Source organism: Amblyraja radiata, chromosome 10 (assembly GCF_010909765.2).
Source record: "Amblyraja radiata isolate CabotCenter1 chromosome 10, sAmbRad1.1.pri, whole genome shotgun sequence".
NCBI classification, from domain to species: domain Eukaryota; kingdom Metazoa; phylum Chordata; class Chondrichthyes; order Rajiformes; family Rajidae; genus Amblyraja; species Amblyraja radiata.
This window is the reverse complement of record NC_045965.1, coordinates 1,909,617-1,924,725: the sequence shown is the minus strand read 5'-3', so window position 1 is coordinate 1,924,725 and position 15,109 is coordinate 1,909,617. Positions and strand designations below refer to the sequence as shown.

At 49.2% G+C, this 15,109-nt stretch overlaps 1 protein-coding gene across 3 annotated transcripts in view; it reads right to left on the bottom strand.

Moving 5' to 3' along the window:
• Positions 1 to 2,062, bottom strand: part of gpsm2 (G protein signaling modulator 2) — a 46,665-nt gene extending 44,603 nt beyond the window's left edge. Inside the window, exons 1-2 of one of the 3 annotated variants that reach the window (XM_033027873.1) lie at positions 1,757 to 2,062; positions 110 to 448 (exon numbers count right to left, since the gene is read on the bottom strand). In XM_033027873.1, the coding sequence (XP_032883764.1) occupies positions 110 to 168 (59 nt within the window). In that variant the 5' untranslated portion in view covers positions 169 to 448; positions 1,757 to 2,062. The remainder of the gene's footprint in view (positions 1 to 109; positions 449 to 1,756) is intronic. The other 2 variants (XM_033027875.1, XM_033027874.1) reach the window with 2 other exon arrangements.
• Between the last annotated feature and the right edge of the window lie 13,047 nt (positions 2,063 to 15,109).

Here is a 15,109-nt window from a genome sequence, read left to right as displayed (position 1 = left end):
TCAAAAATAAGTAAAATAAATAAAGTAATAGAGCCCCATTAATATAGAAATATGCAAGTATTTTTTATAATTCACAACTCATCTCTTTAATGAATTAAATTAAACCTACCTATAACGGATGTGATACGGGTGTTCATGAAGGCTAACCAAAATATCATTTGCATCCATTCAGCTGCTTAATGTAGTGATGCTCAACATATCCACTGTAGGTTCAGCCACAATATCAATACCACGTAATGTCACAAATTTAACTGAGCAAATAAATAGAGATTCCATAAAAGTGAAGGTTGTGGGAATGTTGACTATTTCTCAAGCGCGGCTTCATCCTTTCTCTCCAAACTATACAAAACTTTGTGTAGGAAGGAGCTGAAGATGCCACAAAAAGTTGATTTGATACATAAAACTTGCCCAAAATTCTTGTAATGTCCTTTTCAATTCTTCAAGTAATCTGCAAAATGAACATAAAACCAAAGTCTCATAAATAATCACTCTGCTGACGTGGATGAGTATTAGTGACATAAGCAAGTCCCTCCTCCCACCCCACCCATAGACAGAAGGGTAGTTCATACCTTTGTTCTGGTCCTTACCTTTCACCCCACCTGCCTCCACATTCAACACGTCATTCTCTGATGTGATCCACCATCAATCACATCCCCACCCATTTCCAGAGAACTCTCTGCAAATTCTCAATTCACTCATCCCTTCCCACCCCTGGTACTTTCCACTACAAGTGCAGGAGATGCAACACCTGACCTTCTACCTACTCCCTCACATCCATCTGGGAAACCAGCAGCCATTCCATGTGAGACAGCATCTTCTCTACACTCATCTATTGCACTCAGCTCTCCCAACGTCACCTCCATTACATCAGCTAGACCAAATATAGACAAGGCAACCATTTCATCAAACACGTGCTCGGTCTGCCAAAGTTTGCTGTATCTCCTGGTAGCTAACTATTTTAACTCTCCTCTCCATTTCAACCATTCTATGGCCTTCTCCATCATCAGAGTGAGGGCACACACAAACTGAAAGGACATATTCCATATGGATAAAGTATAAAGGGAAAAAAGGGACAAAGTGCTGGAATAACTCAGCCAGCATCCATGGAGAACATCAATAGGTGACATTGCAGGTCAGGAATCTTCTTCATTTTGAAATAAGTGTGAACATGGAATTTTACAATTTTAGATAACTTACCTCGAACCCCCCCCATCCCACTTTTCACCCTGTTCTCTACCAAGATACACACCAATGTCTGCCTTTCCCTCTGGCCTCTTCCACTTATATCCCTTCCTCTGGCATTACATTTCACACTTCTTTCCTCCTTTCACACTTTATCTTTCTACCTCTAGTCTTTATCCACAGACGTTGCGAGACAAAGAGATTAAGAGTTGCGAATTGTGAAGGTAGAGGAAGGAATACAAGTGGAAGCGCAGGGAAGAAATAGGTGCGAGTCATGTGGGCACAGGGGAGGAGGGTGGAGAGGGGAAATCAATGATCATACCATGAGGTTGTAAGCTGAATACGTGTATTATCACTTCAGCGGCTCACTTGGCCATTTCCCAAGCGCGACTGCAAAGTCTCTCTCCAAAGTTGTGTATAAACACGTTAACTATTAATTAAACCGAACAATGGGCAATAATGTAAAGAGCAAGCCGCTTATATTAGGGCAGGGGAGAGGCGATGAGGGGGGAGGGAGAAGGGAGAATGAGTGACCCGGGCAGGGAGAGAAGCGCCGGTCCGGCCGAACACTCACCGGTCACCTCAGCGCCGCTCACCCCCTCCCGCCGGGACTGTCAGCCCGGACCCCCGCCGCTCGGGTCCCAGCCCGGTGAGTGTAGACGGGCCGCTCGGGTCCCAGCCCGGTGAGTGTAGACGGGCCGCTCGGGTCCCAGCCCGGTGAGTGTAGACGGGCCGCTCGGGTCCCAGCCCGGTGAATGCCGGTGAGTGTAGACGGGCCGCTCGGGTCCCAGCCCGGTGAATGTAGACGGGCCGCTCGGGTCCCAGCCCGGTGAGTGTAGACGGGCCGCTCGGGTCCAGTCGGCGCCAATCTGCACCCGCCTCACCAACGGCAGTTTACAAACTGAGCGACACTCGCAGCCCATTGGCGCGGTTTGAATGTAACCCCGCCCCCACAGCGGCCCCGCCCCCACAGCGGCCCCGCCCCCACAGCGGCCCCGCCCCCACAGCGGCCCCGCCCCCACAGCGGCCCCGCCCCCACAGCGGCCCCGCCGACACAGCGACCCCGCCCCCACAGCGGCCCCTCCCCCACAGCGGCCCCGCCCCCACATCGACCCCTCTCCCCCACCGCGGCCCCCCCCCACAGCGGCCCCTCCCCCACAGCGGCCCCGCCCCCACAGCGGCCCCTCCCCCACAGCGACCCCGCCCCCACAGCGGCCCCTCCCCCACAGCGACCCCGCCCCCACAGCGGCCCCTCCCCCACAGCGGCCCCTCCCCCGCCGCGGCCCCTCCCCCACAGCGGCCCCGACCCCCGCCCTGGTCGACACGGACACGGACACGCCCGGGAAACAGACTCACCCCCGACCTGATCTCATACCGCCCACCCCGGGGAGACGGCGACACTACCTCACCCCCCCCCCCCCGGGGAGACAGCGCCCCTACTCTTTAAAAATGAACCGCGAGTGGCATTGGCAGAGTCCAAGACTTTTCATATTACGGCCATCAACTAAAAAGGATTGTAACAACCTGTTGTAAACTGCCTTTTCCGAAGTATTTCATCACTCTGAATCCACTGGAGTCATTAGTTTGATTGTAGCGCCTTGCACTGAGAAGTTATTACATGATGTATGGAAATCAATGCTGTGCTGCAAACAAGCTTATTCACTTTCCAATGCGGCAGCGTTATGTTCGTACGACGGTTATCAACTAAAAGGTAGTAAGTAATAACGTGTTGTAAATTGCATTTTCTGATGTATAGGGAGGTTACACGGCAGTCGAGGTCACGGCCCGTGACCCGTACTGTTGCCACGCAACGCCAACTGGAGTACAAGCGGTGAACGTCAGGTAAGGGGGTGCCGGTGCAGTGTCAGTGTGGTCAGTGACTCTGGGTGGGCGGATGGACCAGACAGTCCCCAACTCTGCTGCATCTGACGGTGACATTGCCGGGTTTTCGTCCCCGTGTGTCCGTTGCCCGGAGTCGCGGCCTCGCTCCACCCGGCCCCGTGTGTGGGCGCTGCCGACCCACAGCCTGTGGGTGACAGTGCTGTCGCACAGGAGGAGACGGGGCGGAGGGTGGCCGTGGCCAGACAGTGCTGACCCCGGGGGGAGAGTGGGGGCTGTCCCGAGGGATGCGCTCCTTCGGCCGCTTATACCTTGGTGCTCGGGTTCAGAGCAAAGATATAAGAGGAAATTGTTTAGAGCGCTCAGTCACCCTCCACAATTATGTTCAGCACAAAAATTGACCATTTTTTAACAGGTAAGAAAGTGCGCGCTTCATGTGTTAACAGTGTATGCCGGAGGCTGCCATGACCTCCAGAAGGATTGAGCTGCTTCGTGCATCACGCCCTTTGACCTGATGACCTTAGGTGCAACCCCCACTATTTCATCATTCTCCATCCATTGGAGTCGTTGGTACGATTGTATCACCTTGCACTGAAAAGTTATTTCAAGATGTATGGAAATGAATGCTGTTTATTACAAGATAGACACAAAAAGCTGGAGTAACTCAGCGGGTCAGACAGCATCTCTGGAGAAAAGGAATCTGTGATGCTTCGGGTCGAGACCCTTCTTCAAACAGAGATTCAGGGGAAAGGGAAACGAGAGATATGGACAGTGAAATAGAGAGACATAGAACAAATGAATGAAAGATATGCAAAAAAAAGTAACGATGGAACGTGTTGGCTGTGGGCTAGCTGATAACGATACAATATGATACGATAGATCTTTATTTACGCAGGAGGGAAATTGATCTGCCAACAATAATAAAACAAAATAAATTAAAGTGACAAGTGGAAAGGATTGGGGATGTACAAAGATTGGGGGGGGCAGTGGCGGACCTACATTTTTGGGGCCCTGAAGCTTGAACTGTTATGGGGGCCCTTTCGCAACCAGTAAGGAGGTCTGGGTAATCACTGTTATCTTCAATGGGGTTGTTCCACGACAGATCACCACAAATTTTAATATCTGTCATAAGTGTTAGTGTTTTAAATTATTTATAATTATTTTATATTAAATATATTTAGAATAAAACATCCTGAATTTGAACTTTTTTTAGTTTACGGCTAGCCTACATGATACTTTAATAACCTTTTAATTTTTATTTTCACTATTATTTTTTATTGACATACACTATTATTAATTTTTTTTTAAACCCCGTCTCATACAGTAGATCCAAAAATTTTAAGCAATGTGAACTAAGCATGATATTCACCTCCAGAAAAAAATTAGGACGTATTGGCCGGGGGTCCAGGAGGCTGGCTAGGCCCCAGGCGGGGTGGGGGTTCAGGGGGAAACTCAACAGGATGGCAATAGACAATAGGTGCAGGAGTATGCCATTCAGCCCTTCCAGCCACTACCGCCATTCACTGATCATGGCTGATCATCCACAATCAGTACCCCATTCCTGCTTTTTCCCCATATCCCTTGACTGCTATCTTTAAGAGCTACTAGACTAAGTGGGACCCGTTGGGTCCCATGTTCACACGGGAGGGCTGGTCCATAAAACGCAATATGCCACCTCTCCACCAATTCCAATATTGGTGGCCAGTGGAGTGGGGGGGGGGGGGGGGGGGGGGGCTTTCTGGAGTGCTAGTATGGGTGTTGTGGGCCAAGGGGACTGGTTTCCAGAGGGCTAGTATGGACATTGTGGACCGAATGGATTATTGGGCTGGCAGCTCAGGCCTGGTGGGCTGGCAGCTCAGGCCTGGTGGGCTGGCAGCTCAGTCACTCACGGCTGGTGGGCTGCTAGTTCACTTATGGCTATTCCTTGTGATTCCATTTCAAGCAGAGTGCAGGCCACTAAATTCAAACGCAATTTCATACCATTTTAAGCAGAGTGCAGGCCACCAAATTCAAATGCAATTTCATACCATTTGGGCTTTATACTCCTGGCCCCCTGAAGGGGCGTTACCTTAATTATGGTGATTGACAGGCGAGGGGACCAATCAGCTGATCTCAAGATTTTTTAAACATTCATAACTTTTTTACGTTTCATCGATCTGAAAAATCCTCAGGGCTGCCTCAGCAGAGGAGGACTGTGAGTAAGATGGCCAAAAATCACAGTGATCAGGGCTCGAAATTAACGGTTGCCCAGGTGCCACTGAGCACTCAAAGCGCCGCCAGGCAACCTAAACACCGAGTCATTTTGCCCGGCTTGGCAACCAGATACTGGTTTGTACCGAAGATAGACACAAAAATCTGGAGTAACTCCGCGGGTCAGGCAGCATCTCTGGAGAAAAGGAGTGCGACGTTTTGTGTCGGCGGTGACGGATGTAATGCGTGGGAAAGATACTATGTGCGGGGTGAGGAAGGGTCGGAGCGAATGACGGGCCCCGAACAGTGGCTCCATCTCCTCCTCCTCCCGCCTCCCGCCCGCCCTGATAGCGGCCGCTGCTTGCAAACCCGCTAACGGCGCTTGCAAAACAAATCCTCCCGCATACCGAGGCCGGGAGAAGGGAGGGAGGGGGAGGCCTCGGCGTGCGCCATTAGAGGGTTTGCAAGCAGCGGCCGCTATCAGGGCGGGCGGGTGGCGGGATGAGGAGAAGGAGATGGAGCTGCTGTCGTGGCGACTGCTGCTGCTGTGCGGGGCCCGTCATTCGCTCCGACCCTTCTGAAGCAGCTGCACCAGAGATCCTATAGCTATATAGATACATAGAAAATAGGTGCCGGAGTAGGCCATTCGGCCCTTCGAGCCTGCACCGCCATTCAATATGATCATGGCAGAGTTCCAGAGATTCACCACTCTCTGTGTGAAAAAGTTTCTTCTCATCTCGGTCCTAAAGGATTTCCCCCTTATCCTTAAGCTGTGACCCCTTGTCCTGGACTTCCCCAACATCGGGAACAATCTTCCTGCATCTAGCCTGTCCAACCCCATAAGAATTTTGTACGTTTCTATAAGCTCCCCTCTCAATCTCCTAAATTCTAGCGAGTATAAGCCAAGTCTATCCAGTCTTTCTTCATATGAAAGTCCTGACATCCCAGGAATCAGTCTGGTGAACCTTCTCTGCACTCCCTCTATGGCTATAATGTCCTTCCTCAGATTTGGAGACCAAAACTACGCAATACTCCAGGTGTGGTCTCACCAAGACCCTGTACAACTGCAGTAGAACCTCCCTGCTCCTATACTCAAATCCTTTTGCTATGAAAGCTAACATACCATTCGCTTTCTTCACTGCCTGCTGCACCTGCATGCCTACTTTCAATGACTTGTGTACCATGACACCCAGGTCTCGCTGCATCTCCCCTTTTCCTAATCGGCCACCATTTAGATAATAGTCTGCTTTCCTGTTTTTGCCACCAAAGTGGATAACCTCACATTTATCCACATTATACTGCATCTGCCAAACATTTTCCCATTCACCCAGCCTATCCAAGTCACCTTGCAGTCTCCTAGCATCCTCCTCACAGCTAACACTGCCCCCCAGCTTAGTGTCATCCGCAAACTTGGAGATATTGCCTTCAATTCCCTCATCCAGATCATTAATATATATTGTAAATAGCTGGGGTCCCAGCACTGAGCCTTGCAGTACCCCACTAGTCACTGCCTGCCATTGTGAAAAGGACCCGTTTACTCCTACTCTTTGCTTCCTGTTTGCCAGCCATTTCTCTATCCACATCAATACTGAACCCCCAATGCCGTGTGCTTTAAGTTTGTATACTAATCTCTTATGTGGGACCTTGTCGAAAGCCTTCTGGAAGTCCAGATACACCACATCCACTGGTTCTCCCCAATCCACGCTAATAGTTACATCCTCGAAAAATTCTATAAGATTCGTCAGACATGATTTACCTTTTGTAAATCCATGCTAACTTTGTCCAATGATTTCACCACTTTCCAAATGTGCTGCTATCCCATCTTTAATAACTGACTCTAGCAGTTTCCCCACTACCGATGTTAGACTAACTGGTCTGTAATTCCCCGTTTTCTCTCTCCCTCCCTTCTTAAAAAGTGGGGTTACGTTTGCTACCCTCCAATCCTCAGGAACTACTCCAGAATCTAAAGAGTTTTGAAATATTATCACTAATCACTATAGGATCTTTGAGCTGCACCGCTCGGTCCCGCACTTTGCTGTTGGCTGGCGGAGGAGAGGAGGCGCTAGCGAGGAGTTCCCAAAGGCCAAGGCAGCGGGGCGATGTTGTCCGAGGAGTGCTGACCTTCCTTCCTCCACACCTCGCCCCCCTCTCTCTCTCTCTCTCTCTCTCTCTCTCTCTTGTACGCCCCCTCCACCCCTCCCCCCTTATCCTGGGACTCCTCCTCTCCATCCCGCACTGATCCCCATTCCCGCCTCTATTCTGTCCTCACTGGCATCCCTTGTGCTCACCTCCCCATCTACCCCCCCCCCCCCATCTATTCACCCTGCGCTGATCACCCTATCCACCTCACATTGATTCTCCTGCCACTCCCCCCCCCCCCCCATCCATCCTACACTGGTTCCCCAATTCATCCTGTACTTACCCCCCTTCCCATCCATCCTGCACTTCTCCTCCATCCATCCTGTACTGATCCCCCATCCATCCTGTACTAATCCACACATTCATCCCGTACTGACCCACCCTCCATTTACCCTGCACCTTCTCCTCATTCATCCTGCACAGTCCCTCCGATCCACACTGTGCTGAACCCCCCCCCCCCCCATTCATCCTGCGCTGATCTACCCCCCCCATCCATCCTGTACTGATCCTCCCATTTAAGAAGAATGGGGGGAACAGTCTGAAGAAGGCTCTCGACACGAAACGTTGCATATTTCCTTCGCTCCATAGATGCTGCCTCACCCGTTGAGTTTCTCCAGCACTTTTGACTACATCCATCCCATTCAACACCACTGACATCCCCCGTGCTCTCCCCTCACAATTTTACCTACTCCAACCAACACGTACTAATTCACCTGCCTCAATCCATCCATTCTGCACCGACTGCCTTCTAACCCCCCTCCCCCCGCCATCTATCCAACCCGCACTGATTCACACACACACCCCCCTCCCTGACCCTATTGTGCTGGAAATGTCTTCAGAGCGAACATTGACTATCTTTGATAACGGAATGCAATCAAATGTGTTTTAATTCCTAATGTTATTATTTGTTTTAATCCATAAAGATGGATTAATTAAATTGTGAACACGTGAAACATTAAAACCGCAGTGTTCGATTGTCACTGCTACCGTTGACACGTTATTACAGAATTCATTTTAACGGCAAATCAATGCTCTTAATATGGAGTATCAGTACTGTAGTTATTTAATGAGCAACATTCACAACTATACGTACGCTTATATGTTACCATGGTCCAGGATTTATTGACACAGGTTGATTATCCGCTGAATAATCCAACCACATTTTTGTTTGGAAATGGAAAGAACTAATAGAAATTGCATTAATTGCAATGTGTAAAAAGAGTTGAGATACTGTCTTATAATTTTGCTGCATGTCATTGTGGGATATATCATGTCTTGATTGGTGAATATGTTTAGTTTGTGACTTTATTTGAAGCAGAAATAATATGTGAATGCTTCATTGAGCATAATTCCGACCGGTAACTACGCAATTCGTCCGAGCACATTATCGCACACATCATGCAAGCCAATTAAATGACCACCTAAACTGTCATTTGGCAACCTAAAAAGCTGCCAAGGTTGCCCGGCTGGCAACAGGGAAAAAAAGTTAAGCGAGAGCCCTGGTGATATATGGTAGCATTTTTTCTAAAATCAATATACAGCGCAGACAGGAAGTGGTCAAGATGAGACTTGTAGTTATATAGATAGATATCTATACCTCTCTTGAAAGCCTCCAGAGAATTGGCCGCCACTGCCTTCTGAGGCCGAGAATTCCACAGATTCACAACTCTCTGTGTGAAAAAGTTTTTCCTCATCTCCGTTCTAATTGGCCTACCCCTTATTCATAAACTGTGGCCCCTGGTTCTGGACTCTCCCAGTATTGGAAACATGTTTCCTGCCTCTAGCGTGTCCAAACCCTTAATAATCTTATGTTTCAATAAATGGCCTCATACAGCCAAAACAATCTTTACAAAAAAAATTACCTGAAATGTCTCTTTGCCTAGCACTGAGATGAGAAAAAACGTTTTCACCCAGAGTTGTGAATTTGTGGAATTCTCTGCCACAGAAGGCAGTGGTCTCGTCTCCTTCAGCTGCACCTCTGTCTCCCTTCCTGAGCTCAGACACCCACTGCTCCTCTTCTCACCTACGCTCACTTCTGCTCACCTGCATACTTACACCTCGACTAATCCCCTCGCCTCACTAAACCCCTCGCCTCGACTAAACCGTAACGATACCTCACTACCAAACTTCTCACACCTAAACCTCGCCTCGACTAAACCGTACCTCACTAAACCTCACCCCTCAAATAAACATCTCGCCTCACACCTTAACCCCACCTCAACTTAACTAAACTCCACCTCACACCTAATCCGCGCCTCGACTAATCGCCGCCTCTCTCGCTCCCGCTATTTATTGCCCCCCCCCAGCCATTGGCGGTGCCCCACGTGAACGGAACGGCTCTAACCAGGGGGGCGGGGCCAAGAGTGTTGACGTTGAGCCCGAGCCCCGCCCCCCCGCCGCCCGCGGCGGTCACAGCCCCTCCCCGCAGGAGCGGAAGAGAGGCGGCGATTATGTGTGAGTTGGAACGTTTAGTCGAGTTGAGGGGTTTAGTCGAGGTGAAAAATCAGATGAATTTCTAAGAAACCAAAAAAAGAATATCTGGACTAAAGTCGCTTCTGGGGCCCCTCGGGATTAGGGGCCCCAAAGCTTAATACTTCATTAGTTTCACAGTAGATCTGCCCCTGGGTGGGGCGGGAGGGGAGGGGAGAGAGGGGTCAGTCTACCCCACGACAGAAGGGGGAGGAGTTGTACAGTTTGATGGTCACAGGGAAGAAGGATCTCCTGTGGCGTTCTGTGCTGCATCTTGGTGGAACCAGTCTGTTGCTGAAGGTGCTCCTCAGGTTGACCAGTGTGTCATGGAGGGGGTGAGCTGTATTGTCCAAGATGCTTCCCAGTTTGAGGAGCATCCTCCCCTCCAAGACCATCTCCCATGAATCCAACTCCAACCCCAGCACACGACAGCGAAGACGATGGCACTGGCTACCACCGATTGGTAGGACATCTGCAGCATCTTACTGCAGATTTTGAAGGAGCTGAGCCTTCTCAATAAGTACAGGGCCTCAGCGTTCCTGGACCAGTCCAGTTTACTGTCCAGGTACACTCCAAGGTATTTGTACTCCTTGGTAAACTGAATAACAATTTATGCTGACAATGAAACTCAACAGGACAACAGTGAAACTAGTAAAACAACTAGGGTGGGGGCTGGGCAGAGAAAGGGGGGATACAAGAGGTACTTTAAGTAAGAGATATCAATATTCATACTGCTGGGTTGTAATATGTCCACGCAAAAAATGAGGTGCTGCTCCTCCAATCTGCATTTGTCATCACTCTGACAATATAGGGAGGATGCACGGCAATCGGGTCACGACCCATGACCCATACAGTTTCTACGCTGCGCCAACTGGAGTACACGCGATGAACTGCAGGCAAGCACTGACCATTGTTTCCAGCGTAGCGGACCCGTTAAAACCCGCCGAAATTGTCAATTTTTACGCTGTAAATAATTATGGAAATCGGGATAGAAACATAGAAATTAGGTGCAGGAGTAGGCCATTCGGCCCTTCGAGCCTGCACCGCCATTCAATATGATCATGGCTGATCATCCAACTCAGTATCCCGTACCTGCCTTCTCTCCATACCCTCTGATCCCCTTAGCCACAAGGGCCACATCTAACTCCCTCTTAAATATAGCCAATGAACTGGCCTCGACTACCCTCTGTGGTAGAGAGTTCCAGATATTCACCACTCTCTGTTTGAAAAAAGTTCTTCTCATCTCGGTTTTAAAGGATTTCCCCCTTATCCTTAAGCTGTGACCCCTTGTCCTGGACTTCCCCAACATCGGGAGCAATCTTCCTGCATCTAGCCTGTCCAACCCCTTAAGAATTTTGTAAGTTTCTATAAGATCCCCTCTCAATCTCCTAAATTCTAGAGAGTATAAACCAAGTCTATCCAGTCTTTCTTCATAAGACAGTCCTGACATCCCAGGAATCAGTCTGGTGAACCTTCTCTGCACTCCCTCTATGGCAATAATGTCCTTCCTCAGATTTGGAGACCAAAATTGTACGCAATACTCCAGGTGTGGTCCTACCAAGACCCTGTACAACTGCAGTAGAACCTCCCTGCTCCTATACTCAAATCTTTTTGCTATGAAAGCTAACATACCATTCGCTTTCTTCACTGCCTGCTGCACCTGCATGCCTACTTTCAATGCCTGGTGTACCATGACACCCAGGTCTCGCTGCATCTCCCCTTTTCCTAGTTGGCCACCATTTAGATAATAGTCTGCTTTCCTGTTTTTGCCACCAAAATGGATAACCTCACATTTATCCACATTATACTGCATCTGTCAAGCATTTGCCCACTCACCCAGCCTATCCAAGTCACCTTGCAGTCTCTTAGCATCCTCCTCACAGCTAACACTGCCCCCCAGCTTAGTGTCATCCGCAAACTTGGAGATATTGCCTTCAATTCCCTCATCCAGATCATTAATATATATTGTAAATAGCTGGGGTCCCAGCACTGAGCCTTGCAGTACCCCACTAGTCACTGCCTGCCATTGTGAAAAGGACCCGTTTACTCCTACTCTTTGCTTCCTGTTTGCCAGCCATTTCTCTATCCACATCAATACTGAACCTCCAATGCCGTGTGCTTTAAGTTTGTATACTAATCTCTTATGTGGGACCTTGTCGAAAGCCTTCTGGAAGTCCAGATACACCACATCCACTGGTTCTCACCAATCCACGCTACTAGTTACATCCTCGAAAAATTCTATAAGATTCGTCAGACATGATTTACCTTTTGTAAATCCATGCTAACTTTGTCCAATGATTTCACCACTTTCCAAATGTGCTGCTATCCCATCTTTAATAACTGACTCTAGCAGTTTCCCCACTACCGATGTTAGACTAACTGGTCTGTAATTCCCCGTTTTCTCTCCCTCCCTTCTTAAAAAGTGGGGTTACGTTTGCTACCCGCCAATCCTCAGGAACTACTCCAGAATCTAAAGAGTTTTGAAAGATTATTACTAATGCATCCACTATTTCTGGAGCTACTTCCTTAAGTACTCTGGGATGCAACCTATCTGGCCCAGGGGATTTATCGGCCTTTAATCCATTCAATTTACCCAACACCACTTCCCAGCTAACCTGGATTTCACTCAATTCCTCCAACTCCTTTGACCCGTGGTCCCCTGCTATTTCCGGCAGATTATTTATGTCTTCCTTAGTGAAGACGGAACCAAAGTAGTTATTCAATTGGTCCGCCATATCCTTGTTCCCCATGATCAACTCACCTGTCCCTGACTGCAAGGGACCTACATTTGTTTTAACTAATCTCTTTCTTTTCACATATCTATAAAAACTTTTGCAGTCAGTTTTTATGTTCCCTGCCAGTTTTCTTTCATAATCTATTTTTCCTTTCCTAATTAAGCCCTTTGTCCTCCTCTGCTGGTCTCTGAATTTCTCCCAGTCCTCCGGTATGCTGCTTTTTCTGGCTAATTTGTACGCATCATCCTTCGCTTTGATACTATCCCTGATTTCCCTTGTTATCCACGGATGGACTACCTTCCCTGATTTATTCTTTTGCCAAACTGGGATGAACAATTTTTGTAGTTCATCCATGCAGTCTTTAAATGTCTTCCATTGCATATCCACCGTCAATCCTTTTAGAATTAATTGCCAGTCAATCTTGGCCAATTCACGTCTCATACCCTCAAAGTTACCTTTCTTTAAGTTCAGAACCATTGTTTCTGAATTAACAATGTCACTCTCCATCCTAATGAAGAACTCAACCATATTATGGTCACTCTTGCCCAAGGGGGCACGTACAACAAGGCTGCTAACTAACCCTTCCTCATTACTCAATACCCAATCTAAAATAGCCTGCTCTCTCGTTGGTTCCTCGACATGTTGATTTAGATAACTATCCCGCATACATTCCAAGAAATCCTCTTCCTCAGCACCCCTGCCAATTTGATTCACCCAATCTATATGTAGATTGAAGTCTCCCATTATAACGGTTTTGCCTTTGTCGCACGCATTTCTAATTTCCTGTTTGATACCATCTCCAACTTTACTACTACTGTTAGGTGGCCTGCACACAACACCCACCAACGTTTTCTGCCCCTTAGTGTTTCGCAGCTCTACCCATACCGATTCCACATCCTCCAAACTAATGTCCTTCCTTTCCATTGCGTTAATCTCCTCTCTAATCAGCAACGCTACCCCACCTCCTTTTCCTTTCTCTCTATCCCTCCAGAATATTGAATATCCCTGGATGTTCAGCTCCCAGCCTTGGTCACCCTTTGTATTGTATTGTATTGTATTCAAATTTATTGTTATTGTCTCAGTTAGAGACAACGAAATGAATTTCCCTTACAGGCAGTATCATAAAAATAAAAATATATAAATAATAATAAATAATAAAACATATTAAAAATAAAATAGAATTTAAAAAAAAGCACAAACACTGAAAGTCCACGACACAACATACACAGTGGCACCAAGGTGAGGAAGGCACCATAGTCCAGCCAGCCTCCCCTCCGTTCTTCCCAGATGTTCACTCGTGGTCGAGGCCTTCCTAGCACCCGCAGTCGCCGCCCCGGGTGGCCCGATGTTCAGGCCCTCACGCCGGGCTGGTGGAACGCCGACGCCGAACCCCGACGGTGAACATCCTCCTCCTCAGCGGCCCGGACCTCCTGATCAGCCGCCTCCCACAGCCGGAGTCCGCAGCTCCCGAGTCCGCAGCTCCCGAGTCCGCAGCTCCCGAGTCCGCAGCTCCCGAGTCCGCAGCTCCCGAGTCCGCAGCTCCCGAGTCCGCAGCTCCCGAGTCCGCAGCTCCCGAGTCCGCAGCTCCCGAGTCCGCAGCTCCCGAGTCCGCAGCTCCCGAGTCCGCAGCTCCCGAGTCCGCAGCTCCCGAGTCCGCAGCTCCCGAGTCCGCAGCTCCTGAGTCCGCAGCGGCCGAGCCGGGCAGAGTCGCAGGACCCCGCGCTGTCCATCAGCGCCGCCCGCGTTGGGAGCTCCGCAAACCGCAGCTCCATGATGTCGGTGCAGCAGGTCCAGCACTCCGGGCTCCAGACGGCGATCCCCGGTAAGGCATCGCCAGCCCCGCGATGTATCAGCGCTGTCCCGCCGCTGCTGATGCTCTGGTCGATCCCGGCAGGAATGGTCGTGCCAATCCAGTAGGTAGGCCGCTGGGGGGGGGGGGGGGGGAGGCGGGGGGGGGGGGGGGAGGACGAGGACGAGGACGAGGACGCGACTCGAATAATAGTCGCGTCTTCACCAGGAAGCGGCTGAAGGACGGTATCCCCCGCACCATACCCTCTTCCCCCACATAAAAACACCAAAAGAAACACACAAAAAAACACTTTTACATAACTAAATAAACAAAAAAACAAAAAGATACCGGGCTGTAGGTGGAGGCTGCTGGCACCAGCGCCACCGGAAGTACAACACCCTGGAGCCATGTCTCCGTGATCCCAACTATATCATAGTCATTAATAGCTATCTGCACATTCAACTCATCCACCTTATTACGAATGTTCCTTGCATTGAGACACAAAGCCTTCAGGCTTGTTTTTACAACACTCTTACCCCTTATACAATTATGTTGAAAAATGGCCCTTTTTGATTTTTGCCCTGGTTTTGTCTGCCTGCCACTTTTACTTTTCACCTTGCTACCTATTGCTTCTACCCTCATTTTACACCCCTCGGTCTCTACGCTCACACATTTAAGAAACCCTTTCCCTTTAACTCCATCCTCCACTATCCCATTCGACACCCCACCCCCCTTATTCAGTTTAAAACCACCCGTGTAGCAGTGG